Source organism: Heloderma suspectum, chromosome 4, assembly GCF_057233095.1.
Source record: "Heloderma suspectum isolate Gila_16-S chromosome 4, 16-S_ref, whole genome shotgun sequence".
Classification (NCBI taxonomy): Eukaryota; Metazoa; Chordata; class Lepidosauria; order Squamata; family Helodermatidae; genus Heloderma; species Heloderma suspectum.
The window spans coordinates 275556615-275574819 of NC_139461.1; the positions used below are offsets into that span (position 1 = coordinate 275556615).

Here is an 18205-nt window from a genome sequence, read left to right on the forward strand (position 1 = left end):
ATGATAGGCTACGTTAATCGTTACGTAGCCTATCACGGGGGTGGTTTGTTTGTTTGTTTTTCACGGCCGGGTAGATGGGGCGCTTCTACCCGGCCTGAATTTCGCCGGCGAGGGATGGGGTGCCTCCCGCCCAGCCTGAATTTCGGCCGGGTGAGGCGGGGCGCCTCCCCCCCCTCACATGAGCTTCGGGGGGAGAAGCGAAGCGCCTCCCCCCCACCGTGAAGCAAACTTCGAGGACAGGTAAGGGTTCTTTCGTCCATCCCTAAGTACCTCTCAGGAAATCTGTATCTTTTTAGTCTCTAATTTAATTTTTCACTAAACTCATCCCCACATCCCAGAGAACAATATAGCAAAACTTCCAGAGGGGTAGGCATGTTAGTCTGCTGCAGCACAAGTCTGACATAAATTCTGAAAGTTGCACTTGGCACATTCTGTATGAAGCTCAGTTCTCTAAGTAATATAGCGAGTAGCACAGCTTCAGTCTATGTCTTAAAACCATACCAAGTTAAAAAAAAATGAGTGGAGGTTTCAGTGTCTAATAGCTCTGGAGCAAATTTCAGGGTTCTGCTGAGACTACAAGGTAAGGTATACATCTGATAAGACAACAGCAGCAACATAAATATTCCTAATAGTGACTAAGCACTTCTTGATCATGTTTAGAGACTGAAGGTCAAGGACAAAAACTAATTAATTGTCAGTTCGGACTTTTTGAGAGTCTTGCTCCTGGAGTTCTATGTGGGAAACATTCTCATTCATTCATTTCATTTCATTTCATTTCATTTCTATAGCACCCAATAGCCGAAGCTGTCTCGACAGTTCCGAAGTTTTCTGGGCGGTTCAAGACATTATTATGTTTTCTGTAGCCTGGAAAAGAATGCAAATATGTTTTATTGGTTGCCACTTACCTTTCACTATCAATTCTGCATAGTTTGAAACTCCTGATCCACCATCTGAGCGGATGACACATCGGTATTTACTGATGCTGCGCTGGGAAGTGTCAGCTACACTGACCGTAGCAGAGAAACGTCTGTGGTTGACTACTCTGGTGACCATTAGAGCTGTGTCTCTGCCATTCCACTGCTGCCAGACAAACAGAGGGGTGGGGGGCACCCAAAGTAAGTATGGTATGGTCATGGAGGAGGTTTCCTAATTCATTTGTGCTTCTGTATTCAGAATTATTTATTAGAATACAACAGTTAGGGATATTTTCCCCCCAAACAAATATCTATTGTTTAGATCTATATCTATCCGTAAAGAAATTAGGTAGCCTTACAAAAACTCATTTTGCTTCTCTAATTTAAGTAGGGATGGACGAAAGTCACTTACCTGTCCTCGAAGCTTTTTGCGGTGGGGGGGAGGCGCTTCACTGCTCCCCTTGCGAAATTCAGGCCGGGGGGGAGGCTTCCCGCCTCGCCCGGCCAAAATTCAGGCTGGGGAGGAGGCGCCTCGCCTCGCCCGGACGCGAACTAAAAAGTTAAAAAAAAAAAACGCCCCGTGATAGGCTACGTGACGATTAACGTAGCCTATCACACCAGATCTGCAAAGTCCGCCGTGATAGGCTACGTTAATCGTCACGTAGCCTATCACGGGTGACTTAAAAAAAAAAAACGCGTACGCAAATGGCGGCCCCCATAGGGAGCCGCCATTCGCGTTCCTTATTTGGTCGCTGTAGTCTACGTAAAGATTTACGTAGACTACGGCGAAAATAAGGGCAACGCAAATAGCGTTGCCCTTATTTTCGCCGTAGTCTATGTAAATCTTTACGTAGACTACAGCGACCAAATAAGGAACGGGAATGGCGGCTCCCTATGGGGGCCGCCATTATCCGTACGCGCTTTTTTTTTTTTTTTTAAGTCACCCGTGATAGGCTACATGACGATTTACGTAGCCTATCACGGCTGACTTTGCAAATCTAGCCGTGATAGGCTACGTTAATCGTCACGTAGCCTATCACGGGGGCGTTTTTTCTTTTCTTTTCTTGGAATGGCGGCAGCGGCAGCCGGTCGAAAGACCGGCTGTCGCTCCCGCCCCGGACGAACACTCGCCGAACTGCCGGCCGGACCCACCGCCAGGAGGGACATTCAGCAAAGGTAAGTCCCGTCCCGGGGGGGGTGCGGGGTGCGGGGGGTGCGGAGAATTTCTCCGCGAAACTTGTTCGGGGGGCCGAACACGTTGGCGCTCGGCCCCCCGAAGTTTCGGGGAGAAATTCTCCGCCAACCCTAAATTTAAGTAGTTACCATACACTGTTTTATTTCACCATATGTTACAGTATTCAGGTGTGTCAAAGGAACCCAAATTACGCATCTCAAGTTGTACTCACAAACTTAGGGTACAATCCTACGCATGTTTAGACAGACAAAAGGCCTACAGTTCCCAGCATTCCCCAGCTGGCTGGCTGGGGAATGCTGGGAATTGTAGGCCTTCTTGCTGTCTAAACATGCATAGGATTGTGCCCTTAGATACTTGTATGAATGTTTGTGTGATGGCTGCATGCATGTTCAGATTTTTAATTTGCACTTCGCTTTTTGCCCTGTTCTATGACAGTGGCAGATCCTGTATGCTTGAGTGCCAACTCGCTTTTTGTTTTATGCAGTGAAACTCCTCACATAGTAATTCTACCATGTAATCCCTGGCTTGACCTCTTTGTAGGAAGAAACCACAAATGGTATATGGAAAAATTAAATATTACCAGAGAGATAAATAATTTACAAACTAGCATTTTGTCAGTAGCATAGTAGTTTCTACTTTCCCCCCATTGGTGGACCCTTTCAACCAAATAGGTCACCATACGAATGAAAATTAAGTCATTTCAAGACAAAAACCTCATAGACTTAATAAAGGCACAATCCTGTGGCCGCTAGACAGCAGCTAGATGGCCATAGGGTTTTTTTGCTTTTCTGGAACCAGTCTCGGAACCACTGCTCCGAGGTCAGTTCCCAGAAAAACACCTCCCCGCTCCCTCCAGAGTGGTTCATCCCCAGCCCTGCACTCACAGGAACAGCGTGAAGTGGGGGGAAAAGGGGTGTGCCTGGGGTGGGGAGAGTGGAAGCACTGGTATGGTGCTTCCTATGCACTGTCTGGCCTCCCCTCCCCTCTCCCCGAGCCAACCCAGCTAGACAGCCAAAATCAGCCATCTAGTCGCAAATGCAGGGCAGCTGGAGTGCAGAGAAGATCCGCTCCATGCTCCGCCTGACCTGCATTGGTGTCAGGGTTGGAACTGAGCCCATAGAGCCCCAAAGCAGCTCTGATTCTGAGGAAGAGCTACAACTCATGGGAGAGGAGCCCGCTCATCTCTCAGAGGCACAGCTGCAGGGAGAGGCCTCCCCTGCTCGCATTCCTGAGAGAGACCCTGGCAGCGAAAGAGCGGGAGATCGGTTGTTGCTAGACGCAAGGTGCTGGTGCAGAGAGAGGCGCAAGGTGGAGGACGCCAAGAGGAGGCACTCAGCCCGCTTGGCACTAAGGCAATGGCTGCATCCCGATGCCCCACGGGGGGGGGAGCCTCCCCTCCTAGCCCTTAAGTTTCAGAGCTTTCTCACTCTTCTCCTCCAAACGGGGACCAACTGTGTACATGGAGCTTAGGTTACCCTAAGATACCCTTTGCAGTTCCTTGCTTAGTCGCTGGCAATTTAGCATCTGAAAGAGTCATTAAGTTGTAAACGAATAAAGCCTTGGAAATAATCCCTTTTGTCTGCGTCTTGTTTTGGCCACTGGAGGGGACTTTAAGAGGCAGCTAGGGCACTCCTGACAATTGCATGGTTGGTCGCCTCCAAGTTTGGAGACTGTCCCCACAGGATGGAGCCCTAAAGGACTTAAATGGCGTGCAGCGCAATACCAAGCATACATCCTCAGAAGTAAGGTAAAAGTATATATATGATTGCAGCCTGAGCACATTTACCAGGGGGTAAACCACAGCACAACTGAATACACTGACTGCCTTTAGGACTGCAACATAAAAATGTTACATAAAGGAAAAATACTATTAAAAAGAAAAGTTTGGATTTGTACAAATGCAAACATTCTGGAACGTGTGTAATTTATGGGATATCAAAGGTCACCCAGTGGCCAAGATGCATGATTTTAATTTCTTTCCGACAGTATAACAGTGCCTCAAGGCTTCACTTCAGCAGATATTAGGGGCCAGATCAGAAACTCATAGGCTTAGATGAAATAAAGGGAGAACATGTCCGAATACAGGATGCACAATCAGGCCATAAGCTCAACTTAATTTTCTTCCATTATGTACTGTGACCCTGATGGCTTTGTGGCAGACAGAAGGGTGCAAACAGGGGTGAGCAAGGCCAGGGTTTCAGCAGGCATGAGCCTGATCGAGTCCCAGTCTCCGTTGGGTGTCCATGACATCCCTACTTGTAAAGCTGGCTACCCTGACTGACATGGCCAGAATAATGATGAGGATAATGATGAGGATGATTTTGAGAAAGTTGACTCCATTCCATTTTCATAAATGGTGTGGTTTGACTGATTGTGATCAGATCCATGGATACAGATCAATTATCTAATACAGAGATAAATCATGTATGTGAGTCATGTATCAAAGTTGTTAAATGAACTGCAAAAGCAATAAAAATAAAGTATTCAGAAGGTGAACAAATGAAGGAGGCACCAGTGACAGTTCTAACCTGGAGAATCATTTGCTTTACAGGTACCCCTGGTTGTTCTGGAAATGTCCACAGTGACAATCACACAAGACTACATTTTTTCTAGCATAGAATAAATTTTTATGTAGATAATATGGAACATTTCAAGGTTAAGTTTCTAGTCATCATGGATGTTGTGAAAGACTGAACATACATGTTCAGAGTAGGGATGGCGGAGAATTTCTCCCCGAAACTTCGGGGGGCCGAGCGCCAATGTGTTCAGCCCCCCGAACAAGTTTCGGGGAGAAATTCTCCACACACCCCCGCCCCCCGCACCCCCCCCCGGGACGGGACTTACCTTTGGCGAATGTCCCTCCCGGCGGCGGGTCCAGCCGGCGGTTCGGCGGGTGTTCGTCCGGGGCGGGAGCGGCAGCCGGTCTTTCGACCGGCTGCTGCCACCGCCATTCCAATAAAAGAAAGAAAAAAAAATGCCCCCGTGATAGGCTACGTGACGATTAACATAGCCTATCATGGCTAGATCTGCAAAGTCAGCCATGATAGGCTACGTAAATCGTCACGTAGCCTATCACGGGGGCGTTTTTTTTTAAAAAAAAACTTTTGAGTTCGCGGCTGGGCGAGGCGAGGTGCCTCCTCCCCGGCCTGAATTTCGGCCGGGCGAGGTGGGAAGCCTCCCCCCCCAGTCTGAACTTCGCGGGGGGAGCAGCGAAGCGCCTCCCCCCCACCGCGAACAAGCTTCGAGGACAGGTAAGTGACTTTCGTCCACCCCTAGTTCAGAGTCTTGAATTTTAAACCCAGAAGGTACCTTTGTGGATATTCAAATAGCAAAAGGATAGTTTCATTCTATATGCTTCCCTTTCCCTTCCACATGACCCATTCTTTATCTTCCCACACTATTCACATATCTATTTTAATTCCGTTTGTTCTTTCTCTTCAGCTCTTGACTCAAACCTCTTATTCTGAAAACTCAGAGTTTTCAAACAGAATAAATTAGAAAAAATAGGTGAAAGGCAAAGGTGCTTAATTTGTATAAGGCACCCAGATGCTCAATACACTTAATGTGTTCAGTTGAAGAATTCTTCAGTGCACAAAGACACTAAGGACATGGTTCAAAATATGCAGCACCTTCTTTACATAAGGGGAAATACAGAGCAATTAATTCTCCCTAGGAATGCAGAATATCCCTCTGCCCATGAAAAGAAGAGACATCCTTGAAAGTACAGAGCTTTATTTCAGCTTTTGTACCTCTGACAAATAACACAGGGTTCATGTCCATTTTACCTGTAGCCACAGCTTGTCATGTTGCGACCACTTTCCTCCAGCAATGCACTGAAATGTTGCATTCTGTCCAACATTAACCTCCACATTTTGAAGCCGCAGGAAGTGAGGAGCTTTTCCTAACAAAAATGCAAAATATTATCTTGGTAGAGCATCACAGTACACAGTAATAGCACAGAGGTATATTATGACAGTCAGTCATCCTTAACAAGCATGCCAGGCTTCCCACAAACACATGACTTGACAAAATAGCGCTGGGCACTGACTTTGTCTTTTAAATGTGGTATGGCTCTGCTGTTCTAGCTAAGGCCACTAAAGAAAAGTGTTGACCATCTTGGTACAGTCAGTGTACAATAAATAGGGATGTCGCAAGTTCAGGGTTCAGGAATTTGTTGAGCAACTCCTGCCCACAACCCTTGAACTGCACTCGCTGAGACGCTGTCCTTGTTCACCCCCTGCTCGCGCTCCAACATACTCACCATAAACCTGTTCGGTGAGCACCACCATTTTTGTGCCTTTGCTTTCTAGGAAAAACAGGAAGTTTAAAAAGTGCGCATATCTAAATATGTGCAGTTTGGAGCTGGGAAAGCTAAATAAGCGCAATATTAGAGGTATAATCCCTCTAATATTGTGCTTATTTAGCTTTCCCAGCTCCAAACTGCACATATTTGAATATGCACATTTTTTTTAACTTCCTGTTTTTCCTAGAAAGCAAAGGCACGAAAATGGCAGCACTCACCGAACAGGTTTGCGGTGAATGCTGGGGAATTCACCGAACTCATGGATGGCTCGAGCACAGGTTCAGTGGGGAAGCGAGCAGGGACGCTGCTTCGGTGAGTGCACAGAGAACCAAACTAGAGTAAGTTCTTACATCCCTAACAAGAAATAACAGTTCTGCGACAAAAGAATTCAACATTTCCCAAGAGTCCATTTCAATTAACATTTGCTTCAAGCAAATGACAAATTTCTTCTGTGGAAGGAGGGAATAATAATACAACAGCAACAACATCCTGGAGAAAATAAGGTACAATGAGAAGTCTACAAAGCAAAACTGAGCAAAGGCATTTTTGCTATGCAGTGAGATTCCTCCTGGGCTGCTACTTATATACTGATCACGTTCAGACATTGTAATAAACCACAGTTTAGGGCAGGGGTGCAGAACCTCAGGCTGGGGGTCCAAAACCAGCCCACCTAAAGGCCTAATCTGGCCCTCCAGAGTCCTCCAGATGGCCATGTCCCCTTCCTGTGTACCATCCCCTTTCTCCTGACCACTGATCATTTGGTGATTTGCCTGCTTAGTGAAGTCCCCCACACACATTTCCTAAAAGGTAGAAATGCCTCTCCTAAAGCTTAGTTACAAGCAGTAAAAGGTTAAAGTAAACTATGCTGATATTTTTGGCTCCTCCCCTTTGGCCCTGCCCACCACTGGAATGTGGCTCCCAAGAGCTTTTCCAAAATGGAATTTGGCCCTTGAACTGAAAGAGGCTCAGTACCCCTGGTTTAGTGTAACAAGAATGAGCCATGGTGAGCCTTGGGCCCCTGCCCTTTTCATCTCTGCTGCAGCTTCAATGAGGAGCTTGGAAGCTTTTGCTTGTTTCACATTGACCACAGTTTACTGTGACATCTGAACCCTAGAACTGGTTTCTTTAAGCTAAAGCAACCAGCTTCATAAGCCTTGAGTTGAACATGGCTTGTTTCAAACAAACCATAGTTAACTGGTCTGAATGACATAAACTGTGGTTTAACAAAAACAGACAGAAACTTTCCAAACTGCTCTTCATGGCTGAGCCACAGAAGAGGTGAGGAGGGAGTGTGTGAACCCAAGGCTCACTGTGACTTATTTTCATCATGTCCTCTTTCCTTGCAGGCAGCAGCTGTTTGGCTAGTTGGCAGGAGCCAATGCTCCAGGGTAATGCTTTCAGTGGGAGCAGGTTGGCAGCAGGTTGGCGCGGGGGAGGGGTGGACATGCAGTGGCCACACAAATAGCTATAGAGGGCTGCATGTAGCCTATGGGTCACATGTTGCCCACCCCTGCACTAAACCATGGTTTGTTTGAAACTATGGTTTAGCATGACAGCCAAACTCTCCCACCAAGTGACAGTCAATAATAATTAAAAAGTCAAACCTGATGCAATCCAATTCTATGCAAGTATACTCAGAAGCAAATCCCACTGAATTTGATAGGGCTTACACCCAAGGAAGGATACATCAGATTAAGGCTTTAGATCTGCTAGGCATGATCTTGGCTTTGTCCTAACACTCCTTATTTAACTTAAATTTGTAGTGAGATCTAAAATAAAAACGATTTTTCCATACCAGTCAATCAATTCTATGCTTTTACAATTTAAGGCCAATGGACAAGCAGAAGGATTATGCTACAGAAAATTCCCCAGTGCACAGCTTCCTTGAGAATAGAACTTGTTGATATTTTCGCCTAACATAATTATTTATTGTGTTCACTAATGATATTTAAGATACTACGTTTGATCTTACCCAAAAGGTTGAGATGCAATGGTCTACAAAGAATGGCAATAGATGCAGTGCAAACCTGAATTCAGTTGATATATTCCCATCCATATGGGCAACTGAATCAAGCATCACCATCGTGGTTTTTGTTTTTGTTTTCCTAAAGAAATCTGTTTTTGTTTTTTTTAAAAAAAATGCTTCTCCCTCCTAATTCCTTTCCTTGTGTCTCATGTCTTTTTAGATTGTGACCCTGAGGGCAGAGCCTGTCTGTTGATTCTTGTAAGCCGCTCTGATAGTCTTGTGATTGAAGAGCAGTATAGAAATGCTGTGAATACATAAAAATAAATACAAATACATATCATGCACCTTTAAATGTAGCCTTAGTCACATGGGAGCAATATTCCAAAGAGTGAATCCCATGTAGCTGGGGACTATATCTGACTGACAAATGAGCAGGGACAATTCCATGGGAGAGACTTGTGGCTGGCCCCACCCACATGTTTGCATCATTCAGAGACAGCTCCCAACTGTGTGGGATCTGCCACTGGCTAGCAGGGATGCAAATGGCAGTGGTCGTAGCCGCCGCCGTTTGCGTCGCTGTAGTCAGCCGTGATAGGCTACGTAAATGTTTACATAGCCTATCACGGCTGATTTTTTAAAAAAAATGCACGTACGCAAATGGCGGCGGCCATGGCCGCCGCCATTTGCGTTCTTTATTTTGGCACGTCTTAGTCTACATAAACATTTACGTAGACTAAGACGGCGAAAATAAGGGGAACGCAAATAGCGTAGTATCTATATACTACGCAAATAGCGTAGCATCTACGCTATTTGCGTTCCCTTTATTTTCGCCGTCTTAGTCTACATAAATGTTTACGTAGACTAAGACATGCCAAAATAAGGAACGCAAATGGCGGCGGCCATGGCCGCCACCATTTGCATACATGCGTTTTGTTTTGTTTTTAAGTCAGCCGTGATAGGCTACGTAAACATTTACGTAGCCTATCACGGTGTTTTTTTTAAAATCTAGCCGTGATAGGCTACGTAAATCTTTACGTAGCCTATCACTTTTTTTGCTTTTGTTTTTGTTTTAACCTGGAAATGGCGGCGGTGGCAGCCGGTCGGAAGACCGGCTGCCGCAACCGCCAAACCGCCGCCGGAGCTGCCGCTGGAGCTGCCGCTGCCAGGAAGATCCGCCCAAGGTAAGTCTCATTCCGGGGGAGGCGGGGGGGCGGGCCATTCCGCCACCGATTTCGGGGGGCCGAACGCGCTGGCATTCGGCCTCCCCGAGATCCGTGGCGGAACTTTCGTACATCCCTACTGCTCTCAGAAAAGCAATCCCACATGGCTTTGTTGTTGTTCAGTTGTTAAGTCATGTCTGACTCTTCGTGACCCCATGGACCATAGCTCGCCAGGCCTTCCTGTCCTCCGCTCTCTCCCGGAGTGTGCTCAAGTTCATATTCATTGCATCCGTGATGCTATCTAGCCATCTCATCCTCTGCTGTCCCCTTCTCCTTTTGCCTTCAATGTTTCCTAGCATCAGGGTCTTTTCCAGGACTTTTCTCTTCGCATTAGGTGGCCAAACTATTTGAGCTTCAGCTTCAGTATCTGTCCTTCCAATGAGCACTCAGGGTTGATTTCCTTTAGGATGGACTGATTTGACCTCCTTGCAGTCCAGGGGACTCGTAAGAGTCTTCTCCAGCACCACAGTTAGAACGCATCAATTCTTTGGTGCTCAGCCTTCTTTATAGTCTAGCTCTCGCAGCCATACCTTACTACTGGGAAAACCATAGCTTTGATTATATGGACCTTTGTCAGCAAGGTGATGTCTCTGCTTCTTACTAGACCACTGTATACCTGCGTCACCTTGCAACTCTGAAGAAGGAAGGACCAGATTTGATACCGGGTGAAGAATATGCAAAACGTTCTTTAGAAAGCTAGGCCCAAGAGAAGAATACTGGGACAGGCTAAAATGGTACATGACATCTAGTGCCCCAAGAAACAAGGCTGAAGAGGAACACTCCGGCCACCTGTACGTTGGGTCTGTGCATTGCTGTAGCCAGACTAGAGAGTGAAAGAACTGATTATCCAATACTGATGTGTCTGCCCTTCCATTATGTCTGCAGGAGCTAAATTATTATTATTTATTACATTTCTATGCCACCCCATAGCTGAGGCTGTCTAGGCGGTTTACAAATGAGTATATAATTGGACCAAATGCCTTTTCCTGTGATGTGGGTCAAAATTCTGTTTTCTCCTCCACTCAGTCACATCTCTTCGCAATGCATGGTCTGTGTTAATTAATGTTCTCCCCTGTGAGAAGGTATTTGGTTCTATGCTATAGTTGTATACTGGAGGCAGGCATTGCCCACATCTGCCTTCGCAAAGGTGTCTCCCCAGAAAATCTTATACCCAAGAATAACTAGCCTGATGAGTTGCCAAGCCACAACTGTATACTTTATTGTTCAAATATAGCGTGCAACTAAATGTGACATGGGAAATCCATGAACAGGATCTCCCATAGATTATAGCAGCCATGGAATCAGATCATGGCCTTGGCACTGGGAGAGGGAGGGCTTATCCCATTCCCCCATACTCTTTTTCTGATCATTCCCTGGAAGGGAAAATATACAGGTGAGAGACCAGTGGGCATTTGATAAGCAGCATTTACTACATTCTTGAAGTACCAAATCCAGCCAGCACAGTTAAATAGTGCTATGCCATCCCTTTTAGCTGGTCCGTAGTTTATCCATGTCACAATTTATTGATGTACTAGCTGTTGGCCGAGACAGGGTCATAGATCTGCCACCTGAAATGGAGAGGCCTTGGTAGGAAACAATGCTGCTTCTGCAGAATATTTACAGCAAACAATTTTGACAGTACCTTCCATTCCCTCCAACTTTAGTGCGTCAAATGGACCTATTTAATTGACAATAATGCTACTGTTTTGAGTCCTCTACATTTTTGAAGAGGAACTAAAAGAATTTACTAAGACATGCATAAATAAAATGAAATAAAGCTCATAACTTCATGTTCAAGCTAATAGTTCCCAGCTGTATTAAAAATATTTGAAGAGTATGGTCAGTTAAAAAACAAACAAAAAAACAACTTTACTGGCATCAGACAAAGACTGCTCATACTAAAAGCCCAGAGAAACTGATTTTTAAAAGAAATCCCAGTAGGACTGCATTTTAGAAAGAATATAAATGCCTCATTCCTTCATATATTTGAAACATGAACAGAGATGAAATCTGACTGAAAGTATTTGAAAAACTTCATATCATTCTCCTCATGTTCATTATTCTAATACATTCCTGGCATTAGTATATGGCAGGGGTGGGCAACACATAGCTCATGGACACCCTGAGGCCCCCACTGCCTCCCCCAAAAAATAGGTTTTCAGTGTTGTTGTTTTTTACAAAAATGGCATCCAGAGCACTATGGAGCACCCAAACGGTCCAATTAAGCTTGCATAGTGCTCTGGATGCCATGGGGGTGTGTGTGTGTATTAATTAACATTTAGATTTCTTGGCAGAGTGGAAACATGGGGGGGTAGGGGGCAAAAATGGGCCCCGGACCTCCTGAAGTTGCCTGAGGCATCCCTAGGGCTTTGATCTCATCCCCCATCTTGTGGTTATTTTGATTTACTCCACATTGATTAACATCTCTATGGAACCACTGAGAGAGATTGTCCAGGGATTTGGAGTTCATTGTCATCAATATGCTAACGACTAGGGATGTCGCAGGGGTCCAGGAAGTGTGTGGAGTCCAGCAGACTCTCCCCTGCTCAGCCTCCCGAACTCCAGTCCACGGACCACCATGTTTGCCCAACTCATCATGTGCCTAATCAGGCAAGTGAGGAGATCCCCGCTGGTTAGGGATGAAAAGATTCCCCACCATCCGTTCTGGAGGGGAATCGACCTGCGGGGGGGGGGGGGGGCTATCCATTCCTCCCCCCCCCCGGAATCCTCTGGAGCGGCTCTGCTCCGTGAGGATTCTGTGGAGCCATGCGGCTTGAGGGTCGCTTACCTTGACGGCCGGAGCTGTTCTCCTCTGTGTCGATCGCCATTTTTTAAAAAAAAGAAATGGCGATCAGTAGTATGTGCCCATAGACTTATACGCAAAATAGAGCCATGAATCTTGCATATAAGCCTATGGACACATAGTCTTATATGCAAGATTCACGGCTCTATGTTGCGTATAAGTCTATGGGCACATCCTGCTGATCGCGATTTTTTTTTTTTTTTAAAGGCAATTGGCGTGGAGAACAGCTCTGGAGAAACAAGCAGCTGAGTGCTAGCCCACGCGGAATCCTCCTGGAGTGGAGGTAAGTGGGGCTGATCCGCTGCGGATTCCGGAGGCCAGATTCCAAAGAATTCAGCCTCATTTGAATCCATGGCGGATTTCTCTAACATCCCTACCGCTGGTCCACCAAGCCTCCATTTTGCAAAAAAATGGCAGCTAATTTTTTTTGTAAATGTAATGTTGCATAAATCAATGGCAGATGTAAAGGGGCCATTTACACAACATTAGAGGTATAAATGGTCCATGTTGCATAAATGGCTCCTTTACGGCCACTATTTCTGCAAAACAACAACAACACCAAGCTGCTATTTTTTCACAAAATGGCAGCTTGGCAAGGTTTCAGGTGGCCGTGAACTGTTCTCCGGGCACCCACAGACTGCACAGCAGCTGACATGACATGGCAACAGGGGCAGGCAACCAGCGGGGATTCGGCATGCGGCGCGGTGTGGATGAAGGTGAATCTGTCCATTCCTACTAATGACACCTATCTGTATGCCACGCAGGATCTTTCAAGACCTTAGCCAGCTCCAAGTTAGCCAAGACTCAGCTGAGATAAGCTATTAACACAGCAACAGTCAAAGGCTTTCTGAAGCCTTATAAAGGTCAGCAGCTTATGACCTGCAGTTAGCTCCACCCTTTCAGAGAAGCAGTTTGTTTCTGAAAGGGCTACTGCCTGATTTGTAGCCACTGGCTCCTACAGGTAGGAGGTGGTGAAGGCCGTAATGGGGGAGTGTCCTCTGAATCTGAGGAGTCAGGTAGAGGCACATCCTCTGGCCTGGAAGGCCCTGGCATAGCAGGAATTGGATTAACGGAGGGGGTCTCCTCTGCCTCCGAGTCCTCCTCGGAGCCAGAGGACAGGCCGTTGCAGAGCATGACACTAGCAGCAACAGAAGAGGATCATGGGAAAAAAGTTGGAAAGGAGACACTCCACCACCTCTTCCAGACATACTCACATAGATTGCTCTTCCCTGCCAGTGAGGAGAGAGCATGTATTAGGTTTGGGGGGGGGGGTGCACATGTTTGCTTGTGTGTATGCACATGAGTGCACACATTCCACACTTACAGGCAGCCTAGAAATAATTTTAGATTTTTAGATAGTATGGCCCTGAACCCCTAAGCCAGCGTCATATGCAGCCCTCAGAGCCAAAACGATTCAGCACCCTTGTATTATACCTATCCTGCAGCAGCTGGTTACCTGTTTGTTTCCAGGCACAACTGAAAGTGTGGGCAATTAATTTTAATGCTCTAAATGGCTTGGGTCCAGGATACCGCATCTCCCATATAAGTCTGCTTGCTTGATAATATGAAGTGGGGAAGCATCTTTCTTAATAGATACATTTTTGTACACAAGTTTGCCTAATATACACCTTTTTGTACACAGATTTGCATAATATACACATGTTTTTGCAAGCACTGTTCCTTAACATAATGTTTTGTGTCAGGGTTTTCACTAATTTATTCATTTTTTAGCACAATTTCCCCAAATATACACATTTTGGTATGCACTTTCCCTTTCAGTATGCGTGTTTGTAAACATCTTTTTTTTTTTCGTTCGGAGAACTCCATCACAAAAATTCTAAGCAGTGTAAATACTGAGGGATAACTGTGTTCCAGTTCATATACTGACACAGGAAGTGCAAATCTGAGAAGTTTCATCAAAATGCAAAGTGAACAAAATTCTCCCTTTCCCCTATTGTTATTTGCCATGTTTGTCTTATTGTTGTATTTTACTACTGTGATTTTAATCAGTTTAAGCTGTCTTGGGTAAAAATACTTAAGTATTAGAAAGGTGGGGTGTGTATCTTTATCATAAATAAATAATAAATTATTGATGGTCAGATCTTAAAGCTTTAAATGGTCAGAGCCTGAAGGCTGGATCCAAACACAGAGTAAAATCCTACAAAAGTCTTACTTAGAGTAGAGTGATTGAAATGAATGAAGTTTAAGTTAGTCATGACTCACTGAAACTCCATTCATTTCAATGGGTCTACTCTATATAGGGCTTAAGTCATAATCATTAAGTCATAGGGCTGGGTTAATTTTGGCTGAAGTTGATGGCAGTTGTAATCTCACACATCTGGAGAGCACCAGGTTGGAGAAGGTTGCTGCACATTGTGCCATCATCCATCTCTAACCTTGATAATTTCATGAATGTGAGCCATCAACAAAGACTCGTGTTTGCACACTGCTAATGAGAATTTTTATGCAGTAAGAAGATGGAAGCTCCTAGGCAGACCTAGTGCAATCTGACTCAATTTGGATCCAGTCAGTTTCTGGATTTACTGAATCTTGGCAATTCCCCAAAGGCATGGGCCAAGCTTTCTCCTATAGAAATCAGTGGGGCTTAAATGTGCTTGACTGTGGCTGCACTGTGTTAAATATTAAGCTTTTCACAGGAATATAGAGGTCAGACATGTCTGGGCAATTTTAAAAGCACCTTAATGTTACATTTAAACTAATCCTGAGTATGGGCAAGTTTGTTATCTTAGGGTGCAATCATATGCCTGTTTAGACAGAACAAGCGTGGCTGGCAGGGGAATGCTGGGTGTTGTAGGACTTTTTTTCTGTCTAAACATGCATAGGATTGTGCCCTTAATGTGGCAAATTGGATATCTCTAATGACAACTGGATACAAATCCCTAATTAAATGCTTTGAAATAAATCTGGATAAAACAGCTGAAAGAAAATACAGTAGCCTAGGGAATGTAGTGAAACAATCTTTGACTTACTTCTCTATTTCACAGCATGGGTTGCAGGCTTTGAAAGTGATACATATTTCTTTAAATGCTTTCACAGAGGCACTGAAAAGATTTACATTCCTTTAAAGAATAATAAAAAAAAAACACTCTAGGGCATTTATTCCAGGGTGAATGTTGCACTGATTTGCTTAGGTGTGTACATGAAGGTCCCCCCACTTCCCAGATCTGCCACCACATTCTCTCTTTAAGTTAGTTCTATAGGGTACCATCAAGACCCTGTAATTCTTCCCTTTCAATGGTCTGAATCAGAGCTAACAATCAGGGCTTTCTATCCCCTTAATAATGGACTAGAATTTTGGCACTAGCTGCACATTCGTAGCATTTCCGCCTGTTGCACAACTTGAAAAATTATGTATTTATTCAGGGCTGATTGCTTCCACTCTGTAAGCATTTGGAAAGGATAAAAGAAGATGTTTCGGAACTGATTGAATTGGGTGAATGACTCCTCTTGGTGCCATTGGTAACACATCACTATGGTTAGGAAGAAAGGTTAAAAAAAAAGTGTGCTTACTGCATGGATGGGCAAGGACTCTGACTTCATCCACAGCTATGTACCCAGGGTGTCCTTTCAATGAAACTGATTCAAATATCACCTGAAATACATAGGGGGGAAAAGATGCTTAAGTAAACTATCTGAAATTATCTTTTACCTATTCTCTCTTACATAGCTTAAGCTCAAAACATTCATAAGAACATAAGAAGAGCCGTGCTGGATCAGACCAAGGGTCCACCTAGTCCAGCATTTTGTTCGCACAGTGGCCAACCAGCTGCCTCTGTGAAATCCACAAGCAAGACATGAGTGCAATAGCACCTATGACCCATGTTCCCCAGCAACTGGTGTACATAGGCATAGTGCCTCTGATACTGTAAGTAGCATATAGCCATCAGGACTAGTAGCCACCAATAGCCTTCTCCTCCAGGAATTTGTCCAATCCTCTTTAAAGCCTTCTGAAGTGGTGATCATCACTACATTTTGTGGAAGTGAATTCCATAGTTTAACTATGTGCTGTGTGAAGAAGTGTGTCCTTTGTCTGTCCTGAATCTCCACCAATCAGCTTCATGGGATGATCCCACATTCTGGTATTATGAGAGAGGGAGAAAAATGGATTCACTCGATCTGCATCGAGTCAGGCCAGCTCACAGATTTTCCAGGGGTATTTTTATTTTCATAAATAGAAATTTCCACAAACTGTAAATGCAAACTGAGCCAGGTGCATTGAGGAAATCCAGCAAGCCCAAAAGGGCCAGATTTCCCAGCGACAAACATCCCTAAGAACTCATCATATCCATAGTTTTCACAGACTAGCCAAACCAATGCCCCCTAATATTTAGACATGCATATATAGGAGATAAAAAGACAAACATCACACTTTCCAATGTATAGCTACTGAAAAAAGAACACAGCTAAACATACACCACACATATAATTGGCAGAAGTGCTTGTTTTTTAACCCAGCTGCTCTGAACAGCAAATGTAAGCATAAAGCCAGGTATATTTTAACCTGTCTTAAATGCTCATGAAGAGAGATAAAGATCCAGGATTGTGCAGGCAGAACTAAGTATTATAAGAACACAGCAAACATGGTAGCCCCAGTTTGAATTCTCCTCTGTTTCATGGCACATAGTACAATTTACCTGGTGTCCCTCTGACAAAACTGCTTTCCACAGTTCCTTGTCCCCACCACTGGCTGCCATGCCAATGGGAAATGGATGGAGAAACACATGGTGAAATGGAAACTCCACATAAGACAGCCACTTTCTTGTCGTGGGTACTGCTGCCCTGAGAGATTTGCTGCTCATTCGATTATGACAAGCATATAACTGTAAATTATGCCAAATCATGAATTTAGATTGCTATGGTGACAATTAGAGCTGTGCCAACAAATCAGCCCATTTTAAGTGGAGGGAAAAACACCTCCCTTAAACAATAAAAGTACATTTCTTGACATTTACTTTGGTAATCTTCTCCCACATACACAGTCCCAGAGAATTCACTAGTTAGAGTGAAAATTAACATTTTTGTGAATTTTGATTTTCAAGTCGAAATGTGCATGGCTGATGAGATGGAACCTTTCATCAAACTGCTAAGCAAACTGCATGAAAAGCAACCGTGTTTCTCTGCTTTTCATCCAAGTCCTGGACACTAATCACAGCTCTGCAAGAGCAGTGCACTAATCACTGTGCAAAGGCCCCTAAAGGCTGACATTTAAGGTTCCATAGAATCAGGGATGTGCGTGCACACACACACAGAGACACACACAAACACACACACACACACCAAGCTAGCCCACAGCACAGGTAAGGTGTAGTGAGGCCTAGGATGGAGCTAGGATAGGGCTGGTATCACTACCATGTGCTGTGGGGAGGAGTTATAAAGGTGCTCTGGATCAGTTTAGTGATGGAGCGTTCCCCAAGTTTGGTCATACAAGCTCAGGGATTGCATAGCTCCTTGCTTCCAAAGTTGTGAACCTTATGAGCAAGGGAACTATGCAATCCCTGAGCTTGTGTGACCAAACCTGTAGAAGCTCCCTGGGATAGATTGAAGCAGAGTCCCATTATAAGTCCTCCCCGCAGCCCATGGGACTGATAACAGTCTTGTCCTAGCCTTCACTACGGCAACTCTAATTCCAGCATTTAAGCTGTTCAAGGCCTAAAACCCACATTTATGTAAGGCTTGAACAGTGAGGGGAAATGTATTGTTACTATAATCAGACCGTGTTGGCATGATTATTGACCCAGATATTTCTGACAGCAAAGCTCAAATTGAGTTCAAAGAACGCATCT

At 44.8% G+C, this 18205-nt stretch overlaps 1 protein-coding gene across 1 annotated transcript in view; it reads right to left on the reverse strand.

Annotated features, from left to right (window-relative positions):
- PTPRT (protein tyrosine phosphatase receptor type T) overlaps nucleotides 1–18205 on the reverse strand; it is an 838546-nt gene that overhangs the window by 704259 nt on the left and 116082 nt on the right. Inside the window, exons 4-6 of the mRNA XM_084851682.1 lie at nucleotides 15933–16014; nucleotides 5895–6010; nucleotides 906–1080 (exon numbers count right to left, since the gene is read on the reverse strand). Of these exons, the coding sequence (XP_084707808.1) occupies nucleotides 906–1080; nucleotides 5895–6010; nucleotides 15933–16014 (373 nt within the window). The remainder of the gene's footprint in view (nucleotides 1–905; nucleotides 1081–5894; nucleotides 6011–15932; nucleotides 16015–18205) is intronic.